Consider the following 16,344-nt stretch of genomic DNA (forward strand, 5'->3'; position numbering starts at 1 on the left):
TACGACGTAGATTTGGCAACGATTTAACATCCACCATCCCTTTATATCTAAAATATGAGCTACTTATAAAATTTTTCATCAAAATTAGATAAAATAACTACAAAAAATGTTATTAAATCTAATTTACTTTCTTGGTTACGTATTTTTATTAGAACTAGAGATAACATAACCTCATTTATATTATAAAAAACGTAGAATGTACTATAACATTTTAATAATTAAATTATGAATAATATATAAAAGCATTCAGTTCAAATTGTTATATCAATTTCTATTGTTACTTTCGGAAGGTACCCGGTAAGTTCACATCTTGTGGTTTCAAGTGCCCTCTTGGGAAATGGTGTATGATTTATCGTTATCTACAGATTTCTACTACAAGTAGTTTCATCGGCTGCTAGATGGCGCTAGGGGGCATATTTGGATTAATATAACTATACCTAAAGGTATTTTTAGTAACTTAAAGATGGCGCTATCAAACATAATTGAATAAAAACATTATTTTTCGCTTTTAAGTACTTTTGGATAGAGTTATTTGTATAACTATATGAATTTATTTGTGATTCGCGAAATTTTTAAATAAATTTTGACGTATTAAAGACAAAAATTAACTTCCTTAAGACGTACAATTCTTTTATGGAATAAAAATGTTTTAAATTCGTCGAGTGTTATATTATGATCATTATTGATTGAAAACTCTTAATCGTTTCTGAAATAATTCCAGAAATAATAATTTCCAACGACGTAGAATAGTTCATTTTCACAAGAAACTATTTACTGACTAGATTATGCAACACATTATACATCGGGAATGTAGACAACACACCCTACAGTCAGAAGTTAGGCATACATTATAATCTCAGAACATAAATTAGTAATCTATGTTCCGAGGTTGTAATTGAGCCGTTATGCAACACTATATACATTAAAAAGTTATGCAACACATCATACATTGAGAAATAATACAACTACACTGAGAAAAAGGACTGCGTGTAAATAAATTTTTCTTTGGGTAGGTTTTCTTTTATATAAGGGGTAGGTAAAAACAAATGAAACCATTTTAAAAAATAATAATTTTATTTATAGTAATTATTTCGATTATTTGGTATAAGCATCGTCGCTAATATTTAGCCTTCGCAATTCTTGATCTATCCAAGATCTAGATTTGGCAACGTCGGCGTACACACCCGGTATATTGAGTGTACCGCATCCTATCCCCCAAGCCACTATTCCAGCTTGAACGTACCTTTCGGGATTCGAAGGATCAGGACACACTAAAGGACTACCGCCGTCGCCCTGAAATAAAATTCGCAATTCCATGGACAAATTTCGGTTTAATTTAATGAAATACTCACAGTGCAAGCGTCTTTGCCTTGCTCTCCCCCGGCGCAAATAAAACTACCGTGAAGCTCAAATTTAGAGCCCAACCGAGTCGTTCTCAAAGTGTCTTGACATTTTCGACGTTCTATCGTGGGCAACTCTATTTTTTTGAGTATAGCTTGACGCACCCCCACCTTTCCTAAAACGAAAAATCGCATTCCTAACGAGAAAACAACCAAAAAAAAAAGTTTACCGAAAACAGTTTTCCCCCAACCGCTGACGTAACATTTTTTTTCGTTGATTACCGTCCCCTGGGGCGGCAGACAAATAGTACCGACGTTCTTAGCTTTTTTTATAGGGTCGTTCAATACAAGAAGAGCGAAATCGTTGTAAAGATTACCGGGATTGAAATCGGGATGGGAAATTACTTTCCTAACCGACCTTTCCTGATAAGGCAACCTCTCTTTTTCAGTTTGAGTATCCCATTCACCGGCTCTAACTATCAGATCGTATATTTTATATCTGGAACCACGAAATTTAAATATTATCATCAAATAACATTAGAACAACTTAAATAGTACTTATAGACTTCCCCTTGTATCATTTAAACGTTATATCGATTCGTCGAACGCTTCGAACGATTAATCGATTGAAAAAATCGAATGAATTCCATACGCCAAGGTTATATAATACGTAAGGTTCACTATACTTATTACAAAATGGCCGCCCAATACTCAAAAACCCTACCAAGAACTTTGACAGTTCAAATAGTACTTTTGGACCTTCCCTTGTATTATTTGAATGTTACACACTAATGAATAGAATGTTTTGAACGATTAATCGATTGAAAAATCGAATTAATTCCAAATGACTAATACACAACAATTTCGAACAGTTTAAACAGTACTTTTGGACTTCCCCTTATATTTTAACAACTTATCACCGTTTTTATAGTACTTTTGGACCTTCCCTTATAATTTAATAACTTATTACCGTTTTTATAGTACTTTTGGACCTTCCCTTGTATTATTTGAATGTTACACACTAATGAATCGAATTTTTTGAACGATTAATCGATTGAAAAATCGAATTAATTCCAAATGACTAATACACAACAATTTCGAACAGTTTAAACAGTACTTTTGGACTTCCCCTTATATTTTAACAACTTATCACCGTTTTTATAGTACTTTTGAACTTCCCCTTATAATTTAATAACTTATTACCGTTTTTATAGTACTTTTGGACCTTCCCTTATAATTTAATAACTTATTACCGTTTTTATAGTACTTTTGGACCTTCCCTTGTATTATTTGAATGTTACACACTAATGAATCGAATTTTTTGAACGATTAATCGATTGAAAAATCGAATTAATTCCAAATGACTAATACACAACAATTTCGAACAGTTTAAACAGTACTTTTGGACTTCCCCTTATATTTTAACAACTTATCACCGTTTTTATAGTACTTTTGAACTTCCCCTTATAATTTAATAACTTATTACCGTTTTTATAGTACTTTTGGACCTTCCCTTGTATTATTTGAATGTTACACACTAATGAATCGAATTTTTTGAACGATTAATCGATTGAAAAAATCGAATGAATTCCATACGTCAAGGTTATATAATACGTAAGGTTCACTATACTTATTACAAAATGGCCGCCCAATACTCAAAAACCCTACCAAGAACTTCGACAGTTCAAATAGTACTTTTGGACCTTCCCTTGTATTATTTGAATGTTACACACTAATGAATAGAATGTTTTGAACGATTAATCGATTGAAAAATCGAATTAATTCCAAATTACTAATACACAACAATTTCGAACAGTCTAAACAGTACTTTTGGACTTCCCCTTATATTTTAACAACTTATCACCGTTTTTATAGTACTTTTGAACTTCCCCTTATAATTTAATAACTTATTACCGTTTTTATAGTACTTTTGGACCTTTCCTTGTATTATTTGAATGTTACACACTAATGAATAGAATGTTTTGAACGATTAATCGATTGAAAAATCGAATTAATTCCAAATGACTAATACACAACAATTTCGAACAGTTTAAACAGTACTTTTGGACTTCCCCTTATATTTTAACAACTTATCACCGTTTTTATAGTACTTTTGAACTTCCCCTTATAATTTAATAACTTATTACCGTTTTTATAGTACTTTTGGACCTTTCCTTGTATTATTTGAATGTTACACACTAATGAATAGAATGTTTTGAACGATTAATCGATTGAAAAATCGAATTAATTCCAAATGACTAATACACAACAATTTCGAACAGTTTAAACAGTACTTTTGGACTTCCCCTTATATTTTAACAACTTATCACCGTTTTTATAGTACTTTTGAACTTCCCCTTATAATTTAATAACTTATTACCGTTTTTATAGTACTTTTGGACCTTTCCTTGTATTATTTGAATGTTGTACACTAATGAATCCAAGGTTTTGAACGATTAATCGATTGAAAAATCGAATTAATTCCAAATTACTAATACACAACAATTTCGAACAGTCTAAACAGTACTTTTGGACTTCCCCTTATATTTCAACAAATTATCATAGTTTTTATAGTACTTTTGAACTTCCCCTTATAATTTAAAAACTTATCACCGTTTTTATAATACTTTTGGACCTTCCCTTGTATTATTTTAATGACTTTTGGACGTCACTTCATATTTTTGGCACGTCACATTAATTCATTGAATGTGCTGAACGATTAATCGATTGAAAAATCGAATTAATTCCAAATTACTAATACACAACAATTTCGAACAGTCTAAACAGTACTTTTGGACTTCCCCTTATATTTTAACAACTTATCACCGTTTTTATAGTACTTTTGAACTTCCCCTTATAATTTAATAACTTATTACCGTTTTTATAGTACTTTTGGACCTTCCCTTGTATTATTTGAATGTTACACACTAATGAATCGAATTTTTTGAACGATTAATCGATTGAAAAATCGAATTAATTCCAAATGACTAATACACAACAATTTCGAACAGTTTAAACAGTACTTTTGGACTTCCCCTTATATTTTAACAACTTATCACCGTTTTTATAGTACTTTTGAACTTCCCCTTATAATTTAATAACTTATTACCGTTTTTATAGTACTTTTGGACCTTTCCTTGTATTATTTGAATGTTACACACTAATGAATAGAATGTTTTGAACGATTAATCGATTGAAAAATCGAATTAATTCCAAATGACTAATACACAACAATTTCGAACAGTTTAAACAGTACTTTTGGACTTCCCCTTATATTTTAACAACTTATCACCAACTTATCACCGTTTTTATAGTACTTTTGAACTTCCCCTTATAATTTAATAACTTATTACCGTTTTTATAGTACTTTTGGACCTTCCCTTGTATTATTTGAATGTTACACACTAATGAATCGAATTTTTTGAACGATTAATCGATTGAAAAAATCGAATGAATTCCATACGTCAAGGTTATATAATACGTAAGGTTCACTATACTTATTACAAAATGGCCGCCCAATACTCAAAAACCCTACCAAGAACTTCGACAGTTCAAATAGTACTTTTGGACCTTCCCTTGTATTATTTGAATGTTACACACTAATGAATAGAATGTTTTGAACGATTAATCGATTGAAAAATCGAATTAATTCCAAATGACTAATACACAACAATTTCGAACAGTTTAAACAGTACTTTTGGACTTCCCCTTATATTTTAACAACTTATCACCGTTTTTATAGTACTTTTGAACTTCCCCTTATAATTTAATAACTTATTACCGTTTTTATAGTACTTTTGGACCTTTCCTTGTATTATTTGAATGTTACACACTAATGAATAGAATGTTTTGAACGATTAATCGATTGAAAAATCGAATTAATTCCAAATGACTAATACACAACAATTTCGAACAGTTTAAACAGTACTTTTGGACTTCCCCTTATATTTTAACAACTTATCACCGTTTTTATAGTACTTTTGAACTTCCCCTTATAATTTAATAACTTATTACCGTTTTTATAGTACTTTTGGACCTTTCCTTGTATTATTTGAATGTTGTACACTAATGAATCCAAGGTTTTGAACGATTAATCGATTGAAAAATCGAATTAATTCCAAATTACTAATACACAACAATTTCGAACAGTCTAAACAGTACTTTTGGACTTCCCCTTATATTTCAACAAATTATCATAGTTTTTATAGTACTTTTGAACTTCCCCTTATAATTTAAAAACTTATCACCGTTTTTATAATACTTTTGGACCTTCCCTTGTATTATTTTAATGACTTTTGGACGTCACTTCATATTTTTGGCACGTCACATTAATTCATTGAATGTGCTGAACGATTAATCGATTTAAAATTTTGAATAACAAAGTGGAATATATTTTTTTCAAAAAGACTCCGCAACTAATAACAGCTTAAACAGTACTTTCTAACTTCCCCTCATATTTCAAGATTTTTATAGTACTTTTGGACCTTCCCTTGTATTTCAACAACTTATTACAATTTATGTAGTACTTTTAGATTTTCCCTTGTATTATTTGAATATTACACATTAACGAATCGAATGTTTTGAATGAATAATCGATTTAAAAATCGAATGAATCCCATATGACAACGTCGAGTACATATATATTTTTTCAAAATGGCTGCTAAGTACTTAATAACAAAATATTATTGTAATGGAAAAAACTTACTTGTAGACGCAATGGGCTCCAGTTAGAACGACATTCGGTGTGATCAAAGAACCTCCACATACGAGAGGTGAGTTATCATTTTGCGATACGGCTTGATAATTTAAAATAGCAACAGCCCAAGGAAATTCTCCGTATTCAGCTTCGTTAGTATTTCCGGTTATTTTAAAATCGATTCCGTTGGGATTTCGGATACCGCAAAAACTGGGTTGATCCACAATCGGGGTGGTTTGAGTATTATTATCACCATTATCGATGTCGTTAGTGTTGTTAGTGCCGTTATTTTCATTACCGTTATCAATGTCACTATCATTATTATTAACATTACCCACCGATATTTTACAACAAACGTCCAAAGTGTGTTCGCATTCTCTGTTTCCACCAAATCTGAAATAATAAAAAAGTCGGTTAGGATGATTAGTCACTACCACGACGAATTATTATTTTTACTGTGATTTCTTTAATAAAAATATATAAATAACGACACGGTTTATTTGTTAATTAATATTAAAAAAACTCACCTGATATCAATAATTCCGAAACCATCAGTAACGCCCGATTGCACTATGGTATTAGTTTTTCCGTCGCATTCGTGATATTGCACACATCTTTTGATCCCTCTCGTTTTACCTTCCCCGCATTTTTCGAAAGCTCCATAACTTTCGGTTTTCGTTTGAGGCACTTCCTCGAATCCTGGCATATTAAAATCATTGTTATTCGTTTCGGTGGAAGTGAAAATTTGTTGTAAAATTTTTCTTTCTTCTTCGTTTATTTCTTGCCCATGAACTAATAACCCCAACGATAATAAGGTTAAGATCAGTTTCATGTTTTCTTATTCTAATGTACAAGGTCGAACTGTCTACTAATACATCTGAATATTAAATGATTTCGGTGAAGTTACTTCTTCTGTATTAACCAACGGCGGGTTTATGTCTCCCCACTATTTTAGGCCCGTCCGTTGAGCCGATACCCGTAAATTAAATCGAACAAACTCAAATTCTAATTTAGTTAATTTAAAAGGATATTTTCTATATTTTATTATGTAAATATTACAATTTATCGTTATTTATAAAGATCTTCTTTTATTTTTTAACAAAAAACACTCAAATGGATTCAATTCGAGGGATAACGCAGGTAATTTTATAAAAACTTATTGACTATTTCTAAACAATTTCTATGAACAATAAAGTGTATTTCGTTAAGAAAAATTGAAATAGTCTCTATTTTTGGTACATTTAGTACCGTTGAAATAAAAATAGAAAATCCGTTAATTATTTTGAAATTTTATTGAACGTATATTTCGAAATCCGACTCTGTATTTTCGCGGTTTACTAAAAAAAAACCTGAAGTCACAAAATTTCCAAATAATTTGCATTCTATATCATTGTAATAATTATATTCTTATGACATAATTTATATTATTAACACCGCCTCAATACCAGACCTATTAAGGTTTGAAATGTATTTAATTATATTATCTGGAAATACCCGGCTTACAACTCGAATTAATTTGCATCTATCTTCAATAAGTTTAGTTTTGCGCTAAATTCATTATATCTTTGATACAGATTTTCTTCATATAAGAATAAATATATTGAAAAGTCTTCACGTTTATTTGAGGTTATGCGTTTTATGTCATAATGTCAATAGACGAGTACCAAATAATATAAAATTAATTGTGTTGCATATTTAACAGATTAAACAACGAAAATATTTCTAAATATTAAAAAAATCCTTTTGAATCTAGTAATTATGTACTTAAAAGGGAAGATATAATTATTTTAAATGAAGCTCTGAATAGTTGAAGTTAACAAAAATCGTCTACGTCAATACGGTCACTAATTTAGGGTTCATTGATCGATATTTTGTCATAATTAGTTGAAAAAACGTTTATTGAAGTGCAAAAATAAGATAAATATACGATTAATTATCGATAAATATACTAAAAATGATTGATTATATGTTTTTGTTAATCTACTCGACTATATTCTTCAGTATTTCCCCTTCAACGTTAGTCATAAACGTAATTTCATTAAACTCACCTGTACTTTCATGGATACAAGGTTTTTTTTCAAAACCGGCTAATTCTATCTCATTTTTTTTATATTCTGTAATGTTTTTTCACCATAACAACAAATCTGGTTTTGAAATTGTGCAATTATGACGTCATCGTAATTTTACGTTTCATCGTTTTCATTTTATACGAGGGGCGTTACCACAAACAGTGTTGCCATATCTAAATACATGATTAATAGAATCTGTACTTTCCAATTTGTTTTTTTTTTTTTTAGTTAATTACGTGATAAACGACCTTTTAAACCGGTTCCAACAAATTTTAAATTAAATACGATCATTACATTTTTAAGATAACCCAATTATATTAAAGTAAATAATAAATACAAGGTTTATTCCAAATATATGTTTATTATGGACAAAATAAAAACAAAAAGTATTGAAAACATCGAAAACATTAATCGATTTTCGATTGATATCGATACGTATTAACATCGAAACTTCTCTTCGTTAATTGCTCATCGATCCAATTCCTAAATTTAGCCACGTTGACGTAAACACCAGGAATATGTTCCTCCCAACAATCGATTCCCCAAGCAACGATTCCAGCTTGATAATATCTATCAGGATCTTCTCCTACGGGGAACACCAAAGGACTACCGCCGTCTCCTCTACACGTATCTTTCCCCTTTTCACCCCCAGCGCACAAAAAACTTTCGTGCATTCGATAAGACGGTCCGAAACGAGTTTTTCGAAGCATCCGCTCGCAATTTTCCCTCGGAATCGACGGCAAATCGATTTTTTTAAGTAAAACGGCGGTTTCATTCGAATTCTTATCGATTCTACCCCATCCCATCGAATAACCCCTGCCGGAATCTACCGCGACGAAATTTTGAGGAGGGAGACAAACTGTATTAACGTGTTCGTCCAATTCCAACGGCGATTTTAATATTAGTATCGCTATATCATTATATAAAGCTTGTGGTAAGTATTTAGGGTGAATTATTACGTCATCTACCTGAAAAAACGACCTTGACATCATAATTATTTACGAGACAACCTGTATAGCAAATAACTACCGGTATATGCGATTAATTATTTACGAGACGACCTGTATAGCAAATAATTACTGGTATATGCGATTAATTATTTACGAGACGACCTGTATAGCAAATAATTACTGGTATATGCGATTAATTATTTACGAGACAACCTGTATAACAAATAATTACTGGTTTATGCGATTAATTATTTACGAGACAACCTGTATAACAAATAATTACTGGTTTATGCGATTAATTATTTACGAGACGACCTGTATAGCAAATAATTACTGGTATATGCGATTAATTATTTACGAGACAACCCGTATAGCAAATAATTACTGGTATATGCGATTAATTATTTACGAGACAACCTTTATAACAAATAATTACTGGTATATGCGATTAATTATTTACGAGACAACCTTTATAACAAATAATTACTGGTATATGCGATTAATTATTTACGAGACAACCCGTATAGCAAATAATTACTGGTATATGCGATTAATTATTTACGAGACAACCTTTATAACAAATAATTACTGGTATATGCGATTAATTATTTACGAGACAACCTTTATAACAAATAATTACTGGTATATGCGATTAATTATTTACGAGACAACCCGTATAGCAAATAATTACTGGTATATGCGATTAATTATTTACGAGACAACCTTTATAACAAATAATTACTGGTATATGCGATTAATTATTTACGAGACAACCCGTATAGCAAATAATTACTGGTATATGCGATTAATTATTTACGAGACGACCTGTATAGCAAATAATTACTGGTATATGCGATTAATTATTTACGAGACAACCCGTATAGCAAATAATTACTGGTATATGCGATTAATTATTTACGAGACAACCTTTATAACAAATAATTACTGGTATATGCGATTAATTATTTACGAGACAACCTTTATAACAAATAATTACTGGTATATGCGATTAATTATTTACGAGACAACCCGTATAGCAAATAATTACTGGTATATGCGATTAATTATTTACGAGACAACCTTTATAACAAATAATTACTGGTATATGCGATTAATTATTTACGAGACAACCTTTATAACAAATAATTACTGGTATATGCGATTAATTATTTACGAGACAACCCGTATAGCAAATAATTACTGGTATATGCGATTAATTATTTACGAGACGACCTGTATAGCAAATAATTACTGGTATATGCGATTAATTATTTACGAGACAACCCGTATAGCAAATAATTACTGGTATATGCGATTAATTATTTACGAGACAACCTTTATAACAAATAATTACTGGTATATGCGATTAATTATTTACGAGACAACCTTTATAACAAATAATTACTGGTATATGCGATTAATTATTTACGAGACAACCCGTATAGCAAATAATTACTGGTATATGCGATTAATTATTTACGAGACAACCTTTATAACAAATAATTACTGGTATATGCGATTAATTATTTACGAGACGACCTGTATAGCAAATAATTACTGGTATATGCGATTAATTATTTACGAGACAACCCGTATAGCAAATAATTACTGGTATATGCGATTAATTATTTACGAGACAACCTTTATAACAAATAATTACTGGTATATGCGATTAATTATTTACGAGACAACCCGTATAGCAAATAATTACTGGTATATGCGATTAATTATTTACGAGACAACCTTTATAACAAATAATTACTGGTATATGCGATTAATTATTTACGAGACAACCCGTATAACAAATAATTACTGGTTTATGCGATTAATTATTTACGAGACAACCTTTATAACAAATAATTACTGGTATATGCGATTAATTATTTACGAGACAACCCGTATAGCAAATAATTACTGGTATATGCGATTAATTATTTACGAGACAACCTGTATAACAAATAATTACTGGTATATGCGATTAATTATTTACGAGACGACCTGTATAGCAAATAATTACTGGTATATGCGATTAATTATTTACGAGACAACCTGTATAACAAATAATTACTGGTTTATGCGATTAATTATTTACGAGACGACCTGTATAGCAAATAATTACTGGTATATGCGATTAATTATTTACGAGACAACCTGTATAACAAATAATTACTGGTTTATGCGATTAATTATTTACGAGACAACCTTTATAGCAAATAATTACTGGTTTATGCGATTAATTATTTACGAGACGACCTGTATAGCAAATAATTACTGGTATATGCGATTAATTATTTACGAGACGACCTGTATAGCAAATAATTACTGGTATATGCGATTAATTATTTACGAGACGACCTGTATAGCAAATAATTACTGGTATATGCGATTAATTATTTACGAGACAACCCGTATAGCAAATAATTACTGGTATATGCGATTAATTATTTACGAGACAACCTGTATAACAAATAATTACTGGTTTATGCGATTAATTATATACGAGACGACCTGTATAGCAAATAATTACTGGTATATGCGATTAATTATTTACGAGACAACCTGTATAACAAATAATTACTGGTTTATGCGATTAATTATTTACGAGACAACCTGTATAACAAATAATTACTGGTATATGCGATTAATTATTTACGAGACGACCTGTATAGCAAATAATTACTGGTATATGCGATTAATTATTTACGAGACGACCTGTATAGCAAATAATTACTGGTATATGCGATTAATTATTTACGAGACAACCCGTATAGCAAATAATTACTGGTTTATGCGATTAATTATTTACGAGACAACCTGTATAACAAATAATTACTGGTATATGCGATTAATTATTTACGAGACGACCTGTATAGCAAATAATTACTGGTTTATGCGCTTAATTATTTACGAGACAACCTGTATAACAAATAATTACTGGTTTATGCGATTAATTATTTACGAGACAACCTTTATAACAAATAATTACTGGTATATGCGATTAATTATTTACGAGACAACCCGTATAGCAAATAATTACTGGTTTATGCGATTAATTATTTACGAGACAACCTTTATAACAAATAATTACTGGTATATGCGATTAATTATTTACGAGACAACCCGTATAGCAAATAATTACTGGTTTATGCGATTAATTATTTACGAGACAACCCGTATAGCAAATAATTACTGGTTTATGCGATTAATTATTTACGAGACAACCCGTATAGCAAATAATTACTGGTTTATGCGATTAATTATTTACGAGACAACCTGTATAACAAATAATTACTGGTATATGCGATTAATTATTTACGAGACAACCCGTATAGCAAATAATTACTGGTTTATGCGATTAATTATTTACGAGACAACCCATATAGCAAATAATTACTGGTTTATGCGATTAATTATTTACGAGACAACCTGTATAACAAATAATTACTGGTATATGGGATTAATTATTTACGAGACAACCCGTATAGCAAATAATTACTGGTTTATGCGATTAATTATTTACGAGACAACCCATATAGCAAATAATTACTGGTTTATGCAATTAATTATTTACGAGACAACCTGTATAGCAAATAATTACTGGTATATGCGATTAATTATTTACGAGACAACCTGTATAGCAAATAATTACTGGTATATGCGATGTTTTATTATAAACGACGTAAAAAAACAACAAATCAATTAAAATATTTGTGATTTTTGTGTAGTTACTTCATAATAGCAAATTTATAACCTCAATTAAATATTAAATTATGTTGTTTACTCGATTCGACTTTTTCTTATTAAATAACGAAATCTCATTTATGTAGGTCACTGTCAATTGAACAAATATTCAGTTTGCGTGAATAAATTTATTAAACGAGATAAAATAATTTATTTATTGCTATCAGATACACGTGTATGTTATTTAATTGACGTTTATTTCGATTAATCGATATAGAATCGATTACAAATAAAACATAGATAAACAACTATAGATGCCAATGGAATGTATTAGAAAGAGATAGCGCGAATAAAACATAAATGACATAAAACATTTTTAAATGTGTATACCGGGGGCGTTTGATAAAAAATTAACCAAATTTCATAGAAATGAAAATATTTTCATTTCCAAAGTATCCTGTGATTTAAAATTCACAATTTAACAATTATTATAGTTACCTCGACATCTTGATAAGGTAGGATTTCTACTAGAAGCTCCATATCCCAAGCACCAGCTCTCACTTTGAATTTATTATCGGAAATTTTGGTTTCGGTACAATGCGCAGTTGTCAATGCTACTTGAGGATGAATTAGAGACGCCCCGCATCTGTATTTCTCCCGTTTTCTATTATCCACTTCGAATAAAGCCAACATCCAAGGAAATTCGCCGAATTGGGCTTCGCCATCTCGAGCACCTGTAATAATTTGTATGAAACAAAATGGTGGATTAAGACAATCGAAAATAATACTCACCAGATAATTGGTGTCCTGCTCCGTATTTGTTTCTGTAGCCGCAACCAATTTTAAGTCCTGTAAACAAAGATTGAATAAATTCGGTGGATATTTTTCGTATACTCCTCGTATCTCACCTTTTTTGTCATCGTCTGCTTCTATTTCAAAGATTATCATAAAAGAAAAAAGAAGCAAATAATTTGTTGTAGATGGAATCATTATTGGTAACGTGTGTTTGTTGATATCTCGTACAAATTGTTAGATTTGAAAAATTTTTTCGTGTTCAATACTAGTTTGTAATAAAAAATCTCAATATTCAAGGTCTCTAGTCTATTAAGATGATATCGACTATTATTATAAGCATTAACAACAACGTGAGTCGATTATTTTCCTTATAAATTGTAAACAAGTAATTTTATTATTATTATACGTTTAATTACGAAGAAATAATTTTCACAAGTTTCGAATTTTTTAAATCTCCAATACGATTATTTATCATAATGGGGATTTTCAAAATTTTTTTAATTCAATTTTTCAACTTTAGCTCTCCGTAACTCAAAAATGAGTTTATATTTGAAACTGTTAATTTTTGTCCTTAAAGATTCATCCTTTAAGATCATATTTCCATAATTTTGTTCGATACTTTCATTACTTTATAATATAAAATTTTTTAAACTAATTCTATCGAAAAAATAGGAACCACAAGATGATCTCGAGTGTTTTTTCATGGTTTTAATGTTTTCCAAGAAGTTAATATTTATTATAAGTTTATTTAGAAAGAAATATTTCATATTTTGTGAAATTTCCACATTTCAAATACCATTTATTATGATATTAATTTTTTTTGCTTTTTAATACCCCAACTTTAATGCTCCATAACTCAGTAATGGATTTATATTTCGAAACTGTTGATTTTTTTCCTTAAAGATTCATCCTTCAAGAATGTTTTCTTTTAATATTATTTCAAAATTTCAATTACTTTTTGATATACGATTTTTTATATAAAGGTATGTTTCTTTTTAATCATTCCACTATAATGGAAATTATTTAACAACAAATCGGAACCGCATGATGATTTTTTGCATCAAATAAACTTATTTTTCATACTTTCAACTATTTTTACGTTTGTCTGACTAAAATAATCCAAAAGAAAACGAATATTGGTTCAAATTTGGATTCTAACCTCATTTTAAGATGTCAAAAAGTATTTTGTTTATATCTTTTGAAATACTCACTTCAAACACTAATATTTTTCGTTAAGTTTCTTTAGGAAGAAATATTTTATATTTCTTGAGATTTTGATATTATTATAACGATTATTTACAATGATACACACTATCAAAGTTAACGATAATTTTTCAACTTCAGTTTGAAATATACTAACTTCAAGCACCTGTATCTCATATATGGGTCGATGAATGGAAATGTTGATTTTTTTCCTTAAGGATTCGTCCTTCAAGAATGTTCCCTTAAAATATTATTTCAAGATTTCAATTACTTTTTGATATACGATTTTTTATATAAAGGTATGTTTCTTTTTAATCATTCCACTATAATGGAAATTATTTAACAACAAATCGGAACCGCATGATGATTTTTTGCATCAAATAAACTTATTTTTCATACTTTCAACTATTTTTACGTTTGTCTGACTAAAATAATCCAAAAGAAAACGAATATTGGTGTCGATTTGGATTCCAACCTCATTTTAAGATGTCAAAAAGTATTTTGTTTATATCTTTTGAAATACTCACTTCAAACACTAATATTTTTCGAAAGTTTCTTTAGGAAGAAATATTTTATATTTCGTGAAATTTTCATATTATTATAACGATTATTTAAAATGATACAAACTATCAAAGTTGACTATAATTTTTTAGCCTCACTTTGTAATATGCTAACTTTAACGATCTGTACATCGTAAATGGGCTCATATATAGAAATGTTGACTTTTTTCCTTAAGGATTCGTCCTTCAAGAATGTTCCCTTAAAATATTATTTCAAGATTTCAATTACTTTTTGATATACGATTTTTTATATAAAGGTATGTTTCTTTTTAATCATTCCACTATAATGGAAATTATTTAACAACAAATCGGAACCGCATGATGATTTTTTGCATCAAATAAACTTATTTTTCATACTTTCAACTATTTTTACGTTTGTCTGACTAAAATAATCCAAAAGAAAACGAATAATGGTTCCGATTTGTATTCTAACCTCATTTTAAGATGTCAAAAAGTATTTTGTTTATATCTTTTGGAATACTCACTTCAAACACTAATATTTTTCGTAAGTTTCTTTAAGAAGAAATATTTTATATTTCGTGAAATTTTCATATTATTATAACGATTATTTAAAATGATACAAACTATCAAAGTTGACTATAATTTTTTAGCCTCACTTTGTAATATGCTAACTTTAACGATCTGTACATCGTAAATGGGCTCATATATAGAAATGTTGACTTTTTTCCTTAAGGATTCGTCCTTCAAGAATGTTCCCTTAAAATATTATTTCAAGATTTCAATTACTTTTTGATATACGATTTTTTATATAAAGGTATGTTTCTTTTTAATCATTCCACTATAATGGAAATTATTTAACAACAAATCGGAACCGCATGATGATTTTTTGCATCAAATAAACTTATTTTTCATACTTTCAACTATTTTTACTTTTGTCTGACTAAATTAATCCAAAAGAAAACGAATATTGGTTCCGATTTGTATTCTAACCTCATTTTAAGATGTCAAAAAGTATTTTGTTTATATCTTTTGAAATACTCACTTCAAACACTAATATTTCTTTAGGAAGAAATATTTTTATATTTCGTG

The 16,344-nt window shown here is 29.3% G+C and overlaps 1 protein-coding gene across 1 annotated transcript; it reads right to left on the reverse strand.

The window, feature by feature from the left end:
• Nucleotides 1–1,083: 1,083 nt before the first annotated feature.
• Nucleotides 1,084–14,789, reverse strand: LOC130450093 (phenoloxidase-activating factor 2-like). Its single transcript, XM_056788293.1, has 9 exons — nt 13,645–14,789; nt 13,529–13,585; nt 13,235–13,470; nt 8,530–9,073; nt 6,564–6,873; nt 6,046–6,429; nt 1,571–1,839; nt 1,353–1,516; nt 1,084–1,293 (listed from the first exon to the last, which is right to left on the reverse strand). The coding sequence occupies exons 1-9, from the start codon at nt 13,724–13,726 to the stop codon at nt 1,096–1,098; spliced, it is 2,244 nt and encodes a 747-aa protein (XP_056644271.1). The 5' UTR covers nt 13,727–14,789; the 3' UTR covers nt 1,084–1,095.
• Between the last annotated feature and the right edge of the window lie 1,555 nt (nt 14,790–16,344).

Source organism: Diorhabda sublineata, chromosome 1 (genome assembly GCF_026230105.1).
Source record: "Diorhabda sublineata isolate icDioSubl1.1 chromosome 1, icDioSubl1.1, whole genome shotgun sequence".
Lineage (NCBI taxonomy): Eukaryota > Metazoa > Arthropoda > Insecta > Coleoptera > Chrysomelidae > Diorhabda > Diorhabda sublineata.